The sequence below is a fragment of the Saccostrea echinata genome, unplaced genomic scaffold (genome assembly GCF_033153115.1).
Source record: "Saccostrea echinata isolate AGI-Se365-2 ecotype Australia unplaced genomic scaffold, CSIRO_AGI_Sech_v1 ptg000029l, whole genome shotgun sequence".
Lineage (NCBI taxonomy): Eukaryota > Metazoa > Mollusca > Bivalvia > Ostreida > Ostreidae > Saccostrea > Saccostrea echinata.
In genome coordinates, this window is record NW_026889778.1 from 20,605,297 (window position 1) to 20,619,564 (window position 14,268).

General features: G+C 32.8%; 1 protein-coding gene across 1 annotated transcript; it reads left to right on the plus strand.

The window, feature by feature from the left end:
* The first annotated feature begins 10,698 nt into the window (after positions 1-10,698).
* LOC133195081 (adrenocorticotropic hormone receptor-like) lies at positions 10,699-11,673 on the plus strand. Its single transcript, XM_061330958.1, has one exon. The coding sequence runs from the start codon at positions 10,699-10,701 to the stop codon at positions 11,671-11,673; it is 975 nt and encodes a 324-aa protein (XP_061186942.1).
* The last annotated feature ends 2,595 nt before the right edge of the window (positions 11,674-14,268 follow it).

A 14,268-nucleotide genomic window follows, 5' to 3' on the forward strand; every position in this document is an offset into this window, starting at 1 on the left:
ATTTTGTGCAAGGTTTATATTTTTATAATGTTAATTATTTTCCTTTTTAGTTGAAAATGTTACGTTACATGTAAGTCAGGTTATCAAACTTTTCAACATTTCAACTGAGGAAGAAAGTGAGTGGACAATCAGTCAACCTTGAATGTCACTAACTTTGACAGTCAACCTTTAATGTTACTTACTATGAATCTGACGATACATCTCCGCAAAAGGAAAGAATTTAGAAATAACATTCGGACAAAGTTCAAATAATCTTTATACATGTACTATGATTCAAAACAGGAGGTTTTATAGCAAAATGGCAGTAAATATATTATTACAAAGAAGTGTATGAGAGTTTAAAAAAAAAATTGCGGATGAACTAAAATTGAGTGCCCAAAAAGTAACATCATAACTGCGCCAGTAACATTTTTGCCATATATTTTTTTAAAAGTATTTCATATAACTGAATGAAATTTTAAAGCAAAACTTAATATATATAGGGGTTTTGGTAATGTAAAATTTGGTGATAACATTCAATTATTAAAGATTTCATTTCAGTTGTGACATTACATTTGAATCAACGTTCGTAATTCGTTGAATGGAATTCCTTGAATGCTTTTAATTATGTTATTTCATAAATTTCTTTCAAAGAATTTTCAAGCTTCAAGCTTGAACAAATAATTAAAAAATTGTAATGGAAAGTATATTCATTTAAAAAAAATGAAAAAAAAAAAATCATTATTGTAAAAACTGAATATAATGTCAAAGATGTTTATCAGTTTATCGTTATTACTGTAACCATAAATCCAATGAGAAAGACTTTTTCTTTTCTTTTTTGTCTTTTTTTTTTTTTTTTTTTTTTTTTTTTTTTTTTTTACATTTATGTAGATATACTTAATAAAGTTCGGAAAATATTGGATACGTGTTCCTTGCGTGCATATATACTATACATGTATAAAAGGTATATCAAATAACAATTTAATGACAATGCTGATTCTAATTTAAATACAAGGAGAAAAATTGTACTTAAACAATTTTTTTCCCGAATTACATGTCCATGTAAGTACTATTATATTATTGGTTTGCATTTTTTCATTAATGCTGTGAAAGAATGCAAGGTACACTGTAAAAAAAACTATTCATTTGTTTTTGAAATAAGAAAATTGATTTGTTGTTTATATTTATTAATTATTTTTTTAAAAAGATTAAACATAGAAGATGAAGGCTGTTTTTCATGGAATTCTGATATGCCTTGCCACCATTACGAGTACGACTGTGACGCTCAACACAAAAGAATGTTTAAACAATGTAAAGAACTGCCGGGCAACCTGTGGTGAAATGGGTTGGGAGCCAAAGAGCAAAAAGGACCACTGCAAGGTAAAATATCTTGTGACATAGTTGAGTTTTTCCCCTTTTTTCTTCTTTACTTCTTTCTTTTACTTTTCACAATAATACTTAAAATATATATTTGAAATCACTCAAGGAACAATTAAAAGCTAGAAAACTTTCTTTAACTATCAATACCAAATTTTTGACGACCCTCGCCGACGGAAAGTACTGGCTAAATGTGCTAGTACGCAATATTCTTTCTCCGTTATATATGTTTAAGTTGACATCAGCCTACTCTTTTACTGAGACGACACTTTCATTGAACGCTTTATGATATCAAGAGCGTTTAAACAAAGTCGCTGTAAGACCTTTCTAGAAAATTATTTAGTCTAAAGATTAGAGGAGCATCTTCTCGAAAGTGTAGTAAACAATTAAAAAGGATATTTTAATTAACAAATTATGTGGTACATGTATGTCATTAATTGTCATTTGAGACAAAACCTAAAATTTATGGTCAGATAAGGAAATAAGGAAATTAGTCAAAGTATTATGGTGTCTGATTGCTTTTGGTGTCGATTATATTCGGGGGGGGGGGGGTGTTATTGAGAACTAGGGATTGTATCTATAAAGAACCGTTGATAACCTCCAGTTTATTGAAACTTTGGAGTAAAAGGGGGCTCTCTGAGCTCTTGTACTCTCTCTTTGGTCAATTGTTCTTGGAATTCAATATAAACATTAACAGTGCTATAAACCTTTCGTTATTTTGAGAAATCTTGTAAATAATAATTATTTCAAAATAAAATCTCACCAAAACCGGATTGTACTTAAGGCATATGAATATATCATGATCGCTTATCTTAATACAGCCCTTAGGCTAAGAAAAATTCTATCATTTCGGACATTGCATATAAAGTATTAATAAGCATTGCTTGTTTAAGAGGTTTTGAAGAAGAAGAAAAAAAAAACCGTTTAAATTTCAATTTCAACAGTGAAATACTGTAGTTTATCCCTTAAACGAAAGTGATAATTTTGCAAGTATTTTCAATGTGAAAATATCAGCAGTGAAAACTTTATTTTGAAAAAATAGAAATCGCGACAAAACTCTCAATTTCCTTCCTTCGCTAAGAGTGTAAGAAAATTCTCCCTGTAGATAGCGAGAGTTAATGAATCATTCTGACACGGACTTAAACTGCCAAAGTTTCTCATATTGTTTGGAAATTTCAGTTACATTTTTTACTTTCACAATTGCTTTGCTATGACGCCTCCCTGCCTCTCGGATATGATGTCACAGAATACGACAAATAAATTATGTTACGTATTGCAGTTGGATATTGAAATTATAGCACAATTGGAGCAGGGATTTTTTCTATATCTTCACGAGTGTGAAACATGAGTGAAAATATAGAAAAATCCTGCCTTACGAGTGAAATAAATTCCATATTCAACAACTAAACATTGAATATTCTGTTCATTGCACTTTCTTTGATTTTCTTTTCTCCTTTCTGGCTTTTCACATTGAATATCCTATATACATGTAATTGATTCATCTTTCCACCTAATCAGCCATCAATTACAAATATTCTAACAATGACTGCTTTTTATTCATTTTAGATCTGAAACAATTGAATGCATTCCATGCTATTCTGACAAAGCATTTAACTGGTCTGCCCAATAATGCCATTATAAAATTCCAGAAAGTGAAAGCCTATGTCGGGAGAGGTTACGACCCAAACACTGGAGTATTCACAGCTAAAGAGGCCGGTGTTTAGTCCTTTAGTTGGTGCTGTTTGACAAAGAAGGGCGGAACTTTCTATGTTGGTGGATATGTAGATGACAAAAATTATTCTAATATGGTAACTGACAACCAGGCCAGCACCTGGATGAGAACATGTGGGCATATGATAGTTACATTGAAGAAAGGAAGCAAAGTTTCAACGAAAAATTATACGGGAAGAAATATTTATTTGCATGCTTTAAATACGTATTTTTCAGGTCATAGACTGTAAAAATGACGAAAACGTCTGGCATTGAAATAAACTCTTGCCTTCAAAGGCACGGATTATTTTTGTTTCAATTCATATCTACAGGCAACCTTAGCACTGTTCAATAATTAAAAAGTTACTTCGTATTCAGACGTTAATTAAGGCAAAAATTTTACACTACACTACCTGTGGATGCTTCCATACTTCCATATTTCTTTGACTAATCATGGCTAAGGTAGATTTTTCAAGAATTTTTCTTATGCGATTGATATTCTATTGTGTCTTTGCCCTGACCCTGGGGATATGATTTAAACACTCTTGAATCTATACTATATGTACCTGAAGATGCGTCTGAATCAATATGACTCCTCATGGCCTTGCTGTTATTGTGAAGAAAATACTAACTGGTATATCCTTTATATTCCTTTGTATAACTATGATCCCCTGTTGTGGCCCCTCTCTACTCCTAGGGGTCATGATTTGAACAAATTTGAACCTACATTACATGAGGATGCTTCCATATAAATATGACCAATCATGGCTTTGCTGTTCTTGAGAAGAAGATTTTTCCTATTAATCCTATGTAAACCTTTGATCGCCCATTGTGGCCCCACCCTACCCCGAGGGTCATGATTTGAACAGATTTGAATCTACACTATCTGAGCATGCTCTCATATAAACATGATAAATATAACCAATCATTGCTAAACTCTTCTTGAGAAGATTTTGAAGGTTTTTTTTCCAATTTATTCCTATGTAAAACTTTGATTGCCGATTGTGGCCCCACCCTAACCCCGGGGGGTCATGAGTTGTTCAAACGATTCCATATAAATATGACAAATCTTGGCTTTACTGTTCTTGAGAAGAAGATTTTTCAAGATTTTCCCTGTGTATTCGTATGTAAACTTTGATTGCCCATTGTGGCCCCACCCTACCCCCAGGGACATGATCAAACATGATTCTACACAACCTGACGATGCTTCCATTTCAGTATGAGCGATAATGGTTTTACTCTTCTTGAGAAGAAGATTTCAAAGATTTTCCCTATATATTCCTATGTAAAACTTTGATTACCCATTGTGGCCCCACCCTACCCCCAAGGGTTATGATTTGTTCAAACTTGCTTCTGCACTTCCTGAGGATGCTTCCAATAAAATATGACCGACCATGGTTTTGCTATTCTTGAGAAGAAAATGCTTAAAGATTGTTCCTATAAATTCCTGTGTAAAACTTTGATCACCCATTGTGGCCCCACTCTACCCCGTTGGTCATGATTTGAACAAACTTGAATCACTACCCGAAGATGCTTCCATACAAATATGACTAATTATGGTTAGGTGTTCTTGAGAGGATTTTTTCTATGTATTCCTATGTAAAATGATTTGATGATTTGAATAAACTTGAATCTACACTGGTCATGATCGCTCATATTGAAATGGAAGCATCTTCAGATAGTGTAGAATCATGTTAGCTCAAATCATGTCGCAAGCACTGTTTTATTTCACCGGGATAAATTAAAAGATTAATATCAAATATATTAATAACAGATCACGCATTTCGGTTTGTTGCTTCATAAATGGTTTGCGGCCGATTTTTGACGCTTGCGTCAATATGTTTCTTGTTTGTTTATTTGAGCATATAACTCTTTGATATTTTTTATGTACATATAATTATATATATGAAAAATGTACTATAAAAAAGAGAAGGGAAAATTTTAGAAAGCGGGATTGATTATTTTTCACTTTAGACTACTGTTATGTTCTGGGTTTGTCATAATAACGAGGACTACAAATAAGTACGAGCCATGTTGTTTTATCCCCGATACGTCACAACAACCTTACATAAGATCGTAAATAGAATGTTTCCTAAACCCTCAGATGTATATTATAATATTACAGATTATCCTACATCTCCCTTTTCTCAAGATATTAATTACAATATAAAACAGAGAATAATATCGAAATTCGTATGAAAACAAACAGTCGCATTTTAACAACAAACAAAACTATAGAAATAACTGACTAGAATGAAAATGATTTTATCTAAAGCATGCATTTATCAACAATAAAGCAATTATATATATATATATATATATATATATATATATATATATATATATATATATATATATATATATATATATATATATATATATATATATATATATATATATATATATAAACAACAAACAAACAAAAAAAGTCTTCATAAGTCCAGTCTTTCAACCGGCTTGGAAACTCTACCCGATCTGGTGATGCGCGAACCTTTTTGATCGACGCGCACATGTTTCTCATTCACAGTATTTGTCTCAGCTTGGTTTTGTCTTGCGTAACACTTTTTCACTACACACACATTATCACGCAGAGGATTTATAGCATTACGAATGTTGTTATCTTAATCCAATGTGTCACTTGTGAATACTTCATTCTTCAACATACTGGCTGGTTCCAAGTGTCGTCGATTCCTACGAATTGATCCGTTGGCTGTTTCAATTATATAAGAACGGTCACTCTGTTGTGCCATGGCTACAACTGTCCCAGTCGTTCCTCCTCCTACTCTTTTCATCCATACCGTTTTTCCAGCATTCAACTAAGATAACGATGTTGCTCTCTTTGCTTTGTTGAAGTTAAGTTTTTGATTTTGACGATATTGTTCTTCCACTCGACCTGCTTTTTCCAAGTCAGGCCATTTAGGGTAGTAATTTCTTGGATTTTCCGGCAAGATTGTCCGAAGTTTTCTCCGTATCAGAAGTTCAGCTGGGCTGCTTCTATCCTTTAATGGTATTGCTCTATATGCCAGTAATGTAAGAGTCAGTTGCATTTCTTATAAACGTTTTACTGTTTGTAAGGCGCGTCCAACTTCACCATGTCCTTGTGGATAGTGAGGGCTACTGGCTTGATGTCGAAATCCATAATTCCCGGAGAAAGTCTGAAAGACTGAGCTAGAATACTGTGGTCCTCCAGTGTGGTAAAACGGGCCTTGGTTAACATTTTTTTTAAAATTGAGTGCAAGTCGTCGACTATTGATAATATCATTTGATTGTATTAAACATTTAATATTTTCCGACTGTTCTAAAATTGGGTATAAAATTGGATATATCTGTTTCGTGGGTTATGGGTCACAATAAAGGCTATTTTCCATGCAGTCATCGGTGGTGTCATCTACACGGCGTGGATTTCTCAGGTTCTCTATTAGAATTTTGGACGCCTTTTCTATTCCGGCGTTGATTAAATCAATTAGATACTTTGGTCGTCGTAGATATATTTTTAATTCCTCCAAAAGTCTAGAACGAAGGTTTCTATCTGTAATAATTGTACAAATTCTTCGTGCTAAATTTAATGGGATATTACGTTTTATGTGGGATGGGTGGTACGATCTAAAATCCAAATACAGATTCGTGTTCGTCAGTTTACAGTATAAGTCTTTAGTTATACAGGATCTATTCTTTATAACTAGAAGATCTAAAAATGGAAGTTCCATATGACTTTTTTTTAGGGATGGCAATTTGTAATCGGTTAACCGGTTACTCGGTCGGAACGATGGTAATCGGTTAGAAAATCTGTAATCGGTTAGTCGGAAAAAAATTAATACATGTATATGACAGTTGTGTAAATTTGAATACAATTTCCTGAAAATTCAATTTAAAAAATAAAAAAAAACAAATAAAATTTTCTGAAATGTTAGCATTTTCACCTATCTATTTAAGCTGATTCGGAGATAATAAAGGTTCTCCAGATTGACATCGCGTGGGGAGAATTGGTCACTTTTCGAGTCGTTAATTGCTGTTTAAACACATGTCGTGTGTTTCTTTAATGATTTTAATTAAATGATCGTTGAATTATGTGAACTGATTATAATCTGTACCTTACCTCTTCTATCCTTTGCAGTTACCTATCAAATTATATTCTAAAACAAACTTCGTAAGATAAGCGATAACTCAGACTTTAATTTTGATTATGGTGACAATGCAATGACAATCCGTGACATCTTTTCTCAAATTTTTTTTAATGCATCTGCAACCTCCGGATGTTTCATGGGTTTCTTCATTTTTTCTTTTTTTCCCCATTTTTTTCTTTTGCCCATTAAAATTAAAATACAATATATGTAGTATTCTGGTCATATATAGATATAAGCATAATATTACTACATGAACATCTCTATAGTCTTACTTATTTGAGTGTAGCTATGTCGAGAATTTTTGATACGATTAACCGACTAATCGGTCGGAACGTCTTGCCGTTAACCGATTGGCAATTCTGTATTCGATTGCCATCCCTACTTTTTTTCTATTGTAAATTGTATAGAACCATGGAGGTTATGAAGAAGTGAATGGGATTTATTTAAGTCTTCTTCACTCTTGGTCCAAAATATGAAGAAGTCGTCTAGTAACGTTTCCAATTATTTCTAATATAGTTACCAAAGTCGTCATCAAAGGGTTCCGGTATTTTCCCATGTAATTGATCTTCTAAGTATCCCAACACTAAGGTTGCATATGAAGGAGTTTTTGTCCCCATAGCTGTTCCTTTTATTTGTAGATAAAACTCATTGTTGAAGTGGAAAGTGTTATTTTCTGGAACTAACATAAGTCCTTCTAAAATGAATTCCTTTGAGAATCGTTCATTTATAATATTCGGATGTTTGTCTATTCAGTAACTTACTGCTTCCAGTCCTAAAGCATGTGGGGTATTTGTGTAAATACTTGTAACATCAAAACTGACAGGTATGGCGCTTGGGTCTACATTTTGAGGAATATAATTAAGGAAATCCATATTATCTCTTACGAAGCTAGGTAATAGTTTACATAGAGGTTTCAATAATATATCCAATAAATTACTCAGTCTTTGAGTGCTTGATGCAGGTTCACCGATGATTGGACGTATATTAAGGTCAGCTGGTCAAGTTATTTTAAAATATGCGTTATCACCATTTTTCATTGCTTCTTGGATTTCCTTAGATTTGTAGACTTTTGGTAATCCGTAGAAATTATTTTAGATTTCAACGCAAAATGTGTAAAGAAATCAATTTCATTTTTTGTTAAGTTGTCGGCATACTTTTATGTTAATTTCTCAACTTTGAGTATTGTGTGACGATCCTCGTTAGTGGTTAATTTTCTATAAAACCGACAGTTTTGAAGCTCGTTTAACACCATTTCCTTGTAATGGAGTTTGTCCATAATAACAAGAGTGCCTCCTTTCTCAGCTTTTTTTTTAAAATTATAGTCGAATCATATCGTAAATTCTTTATAGCATTTGTTGGGATTTAGATATATTATTTTTTTGTCCTTGTTTCTACTTTGTTAGAGTGAGCGGAGGAGGACTTAAGGCATGTTATAAATTCTTCTAAATGTTTGTCTCTGTTGATTTGTGGTCGAAATCCTTTTTTTTAGCAAGTGATTCATCTTCATAAGAAGAATTTTGAAAATATTCTCTTAAACGTAATTTGCGACAAAACTCGTCCGTATCAGCAATTAATTCCACTTTGTTCCCATTGTTAATATCTCTTTTTCAGTGTCATTTAAATCTCTTTGAGAGATTAATGATTTTGGACCCTGTTGATTTATTTTCTGTTTTTTGAAACGAAAAGTCAGTTTTTGCCGTGTCCTTTGAGGTTAGTGTGGTCCTAAAAATATTTTCTGTTAATCGAATTTTGAGCTGTGTTTCGTCTTCCTCTAATCTCATGATCCTATGATGGCTGATTTTGAGGGCCGCCATTTTGTCGTTTTCCGCCAATAAGATTGATTCTCATATTGTTGAGTCTTCCTCTGATCGGGGCATAATTGGTTTGATTTTTTTAGGCAAATCCTCGTGGGTTGTTTGATATTCTGTGTTCAACATTTGGAGGAAACGGAGGAAACTGATTACTATTTTTTTACGGCATCTGCATATGATGTCTGATGTTGAGGTGTCTTTGATCTAGATCTTGAGTTGGTAAATCTGTTGTATGTTCTGGCCTCGGGGCCATAAAACTTAGACAAGCTCACTTTTGATCTCAGTCTCACTTTTCCACTATTAATTCCTTTGGTAAAAGTGAGACTGAGATCAAAAGTAAGCTCATCCAAGTTTTATGGCCCCGGAGCCTGTTGTACAGTGTACATGTATGTTTTTTCGGGAGCTTGTCTCCTCTGGGTTTTCTACTGAAATTTTTATGTTTGATCTGTTTTTCGGTTTTGAATTATTGGGGGTTTTGGTTATTTCGTTGCCGTAGTTTTCTTTGTATTGATCTAGCCACATTTTTTTTTTTAATTCCAAGAATTTTTGTGATTTCCTCTTCTCTTAACACATCCTTCAGCCATAATTCTAGAAGTTTTTTCCTCCATTTTGCCATTACTGCATTTTCGTATTTCTTCGGTCATGTTTTTATCACAATTTTCGAGCTGATTTTTGAATTAAGAAACTCTCAGTCGAAGGAATGGAATTTCCGTCTCAAATCGTTGCAGTGCGAAATTAATTCTAATTTGTGTTTCTTCACTGGATTCCGAGTCGATATTTTTGATCCTAAATTAACCTGGGAAACATAATTTCTTCTTCATTTTTCCAGTTTTCGTAGGTGTCTGCAAGTTTTTATTCTTGATAGCATTCCAATACGCCTGTTTCCGTTGGTTAAACCATATCCTTTTCAATTGTTTCCTTTTCTTGTAAGCTTCCTTTTCAAGATTTATCTTATTCCATTGTTGAATTATATCTTGTGCATTAGTCGCATAATTATCTCTCTCTCTCTCTCTCTCTCTCTATATATATATATATATATAACGATCGTCTATGATATTTTGATATTTTCACGAGTTCGAAGCACTATAAAAATCCTGTCTCACGAGTGAAATAAATTCTATATTCATCTTCAAAACATTATTTTCTGTTTTCTTTGATTTTCCATTTGACTCTGTCTTTTCGTTATGCGGTGTCATAGACTTTGATGTAAGAGTTAAGCGGTTGAGACGTCATAGCTAAGCGATTGCGAGATTGAAAAACTTTGTACATAAAGATTGATTTTTAACATCATATTTGGAGAAACTTTGGCACTTTTAGTCTCTGTCAGGATGGTTCATTTACTCTCCCTATCTTATAACAGGCCAGGGATTTAAAAAAACAAACTCATCGTGATGGAAAGGAAAATTTCGCGTTTTGCCGCATTTCTAATATTCTCACACTGTGAGAATGCCATTTTGATATCCTTCCACACTAAGTCAGAATATCACTTTTATTCAATAAATAAATTACAGTATTTCACTGTTAAAAATGTAATAAATATGTATATATACTGCTTAAACATCAATGGATGACCTATTGATTTTTCATACGGCCGCCTCCATAAATAGCTGGAGCTGAGGAATCCTTACTATTTTTCAGCCATAATCTGAACTGTAACTTTACTACAAATCATTGAAACCTAAAAATCGTTAGAGAATATGATTCACTTCGACATTTTTGGAAATCTATCAGATTTACTTAAGGAAAATAATACATCTCCATACATTTCTGTACCCCATTACATGGTTATGCCGTTTGGGATGGTTATTGTGATGGAGAACGTCATTTCCATTTGCTTGCTGTACGCCTGTACACGCTTATGCTTTCAAATCCGGATAATGTCTCTCAATTTGGCAATATCTGATTTTCTGATGGGTATTTCCATATGCATTCCAAATACCCTTCTTAACGAGAAGTATCACTGTGATATCAAGAAGTATCCGGGTTTCCTCTTCATCACGGTATCTCTGTTTATCATCACCACTATGAATGTGGATCGTTGCTGTGTTTTTGCTTTAGCAATGCGATATTACTCTTTCATAACGAAGAAACTGATCATAAACATTTCTGTTGCTTTATGGGTAATGGGTCTGTTGGTAACTTTTGGCACATTTTTCGATTTGAAAGACAAATACGGACTTTCTTGCATTGTGATGACCGATGTGAAGAGAAATGCAGTGACATTGACTTGCAGGAGTATACTGTTAATTATCTTGACTTTTAACCTCATCATGTTTATCTATTTTATGTATCAAGTTCGGAAAAGATTGGGTCGAATTTCTGACACCAGTGACCGCGCCCAGTCTACTACATTTGCGCGAGAGCAAGCAAGGATTTCCGGAAAAACATCCTTAATCATTGGTGTGTTCCTGATAGCATTCTTTCCTTTCATGATTACGTGTTCTTTTCCATTCGATCCTGATTCAGAAACATTCAGAAAAACCTTTTCCATTGTAGTGATGATCATGCTTTTCAACAGTGCCTGTAATCCCATTTTTTATGTCTGGAGATTCAGTGAACCGCGGTACCATTTGAAACGAATCTTGTGCTTTTGGAACAAAAAACAAAGGTTAGAAATAGAGAACAAGTATAATCAGGAAAACGCCTCTTACACCATAGATCTAAAGAAATAGAAATACAGCTAGATGCGCTTCCATTGCGAGCAAAGAGACTCTACCGTCCGATTTCTGGCGAGATTATAGGTAGGATTATTACTCGGATCACTCATCTGAGGAGGAAACGACTAAAGATGACTGAAATATTCACTCAAATCCTCCAAATTTATGTAAAAACAGATAAGAAATGAGATCTTATTAATGTTAAAGCTAGTTTCAGTTCTTATTTAATTCACTTTTTATATGACTTTGCTCGAAACGAATGAATATTGTACACGTAGGAGTCATCCAAAAAAAAATCTATAAAGAATAATATGTTTTATTAATGATTATTACAGATTTGAATGAACTTTACTTCCATTTGGAAATAGTTTGACTTCAAATACTGTTTTAGACTCTATCATGAATATCTTTTATTGTACTTTCTCCGTCACAAGAGAATTTCCTTCTGCTTTTCTCATATAGTATGTATTATCTTAGGGAGTTCCTGTTCTTCTACCCCTCCCACATACATAAATTATAATAAAATATTTTGTAGTGTGAAATGGATTAGATATAAACGTTTACTTAACGTTTTTTTTGTCTTTTATTTTTCACGACCTCTTTGATTTTGGCGCTTTGCTGGCGAGAAGTTCATTGCACTGGGGAAAAAAAAATCAAAACATAATGTGCATACCTAAAATGATTGCTTTAGATCTATCAGCCTGCAAGAATTTAACTGTTTTAACTATTTAAGTCTACAACATATCTTATAAACTAAAATGAATTTCTGAATAGATATAAACAGTCTTCAGAATCATAATGACCAGTGTTTTTTTTTTTTTTGTTTTGTTTTGGGTTTTTTTTTTGGATGTCAAGAAAAAGGGGTTTCTTTGTTACTAAAGCAAAAATGTTCGTTAGTTTTAAGGATTTACTACTACAAAAAATATTTGATCATATGTTATATCTCTTAACTCTTAAACGTACAAGTTTTCTACTAAAGTGGTCAGCACAGAAGATACACGTTAAAACAACTGAATATGTCTGCAAGCTTAAGGAACACATATCTTGATAAACTCGATGAACTTGTTATACGTTAAGGTTTGCCAGAGAAAGATCTATAATACCTGATATTGAACCCCAATTCAAATGTCTTTATTTTCATATTGAGGCAAACAACTTAAAAATATTTAACGTTGTATTTCTACAAGATCACAAATTAAAAGAGAGTATGCGTTAATTAACAGTGGACCTCAATCATTCTTGCTTTTTGGCTTTAATGATATTAATTGGCATTTGTGAAATCATATGGTAAGTGATAATGTGAGGGGGCATGTGTAAAATATCAACTCCTCTTCTTGAAAGGTGTTAATTATCCACATGGTGTCTTGAAATAAGAGTAAAATCCAATCAGTACAACAATTTACCTTGTTTTATTGTCAATTTACATCTTCATTCAGCAGACATGCTTGTTTTGTATCTTAAGCTTGATAACATATTTTAAAATGCATAATGTTTTCAAAGAAATCAATATCCTAAAACTTTTTATAATCTTAAGACCTCAAAGAAGCAAATTCAGTTTAGGAGACACAACCAAACATTTTCAGTTTTGGGAGGGTTGCACTTAAAGTACCAAGCGAAAATTTCTTGACACCCCGAAGAAAAAGGAATCAGACAGAATTATTGAGGGGGTGCGTTCATAAAAAACAACTTTCTTTTCTGTAGTTTACTATATATCGGCAAGGCTGTAACCAGCATCCCCCAATTCCAGTTTCCAACGGCCATGATGTTAAATATCAGTTAGTCCAAAGGACCATTGCAAATTTGTAAGCGGAATGGTTCAAGGCAGAAAATCGGATGTCAATCGATCCAAGGAAAGAGCAAGGAACATATGAATTTGATTCCTCTTTGTCTTCATGTTTTTCTAAAAGTTCTTGATTGAAGTTTAACGTGATGGTCCCCCAAATGAAAATTAGATTACATTTATAATTCGTGCCACAGATTCTCTTGAAACAATTTATATAATACATTCAATTCAGCTTAGATAAAGTATTTGTCCAAATTCAATAGGGATATTTTGTTAAATTGTTAATATCTATAAACATTACTCATTTCCTACATCGTTAACGTTCAATTCTGTTTCTTTAATACAGTAAAGTATTGTTTTCTTATTTGTATTGTTTTCATTTCAATTTTACCTGCAGCTATTCATTAAGTTGAATCTTATTAGACAGCTACAGGTAACTTACTGAATGCAAATCTTTTTTCGCACATATCCAGGAACCCTTACAAAAAATTACTATTGTAAACTATAGTTTACTATAGTTAACTATAGTAAATCAAAGTTCCAAAGTTTTCACTATAGTAAATCAAAGTTCCAAAGTTATAACTATAGTTAATCAAAGTTCCAAAGTTTTCACTTTAGTAAATCAAAGTTCCAAAGTTTTCGCTATAGTTAATCAAAGTTACAAAGTTTTTACTACAGTAAATCAAAGTTCCAATTTTTCACTATAGTAAATCAAAGTTCCAACGTTTTTACTATTGTAAATCAACGTTCCAAAGTTTTTACTTTAGTTAATCAAGTTTCTAGGTTTTCACAATAGTTTATCAACTTATTAAAGTATTTTAATATTT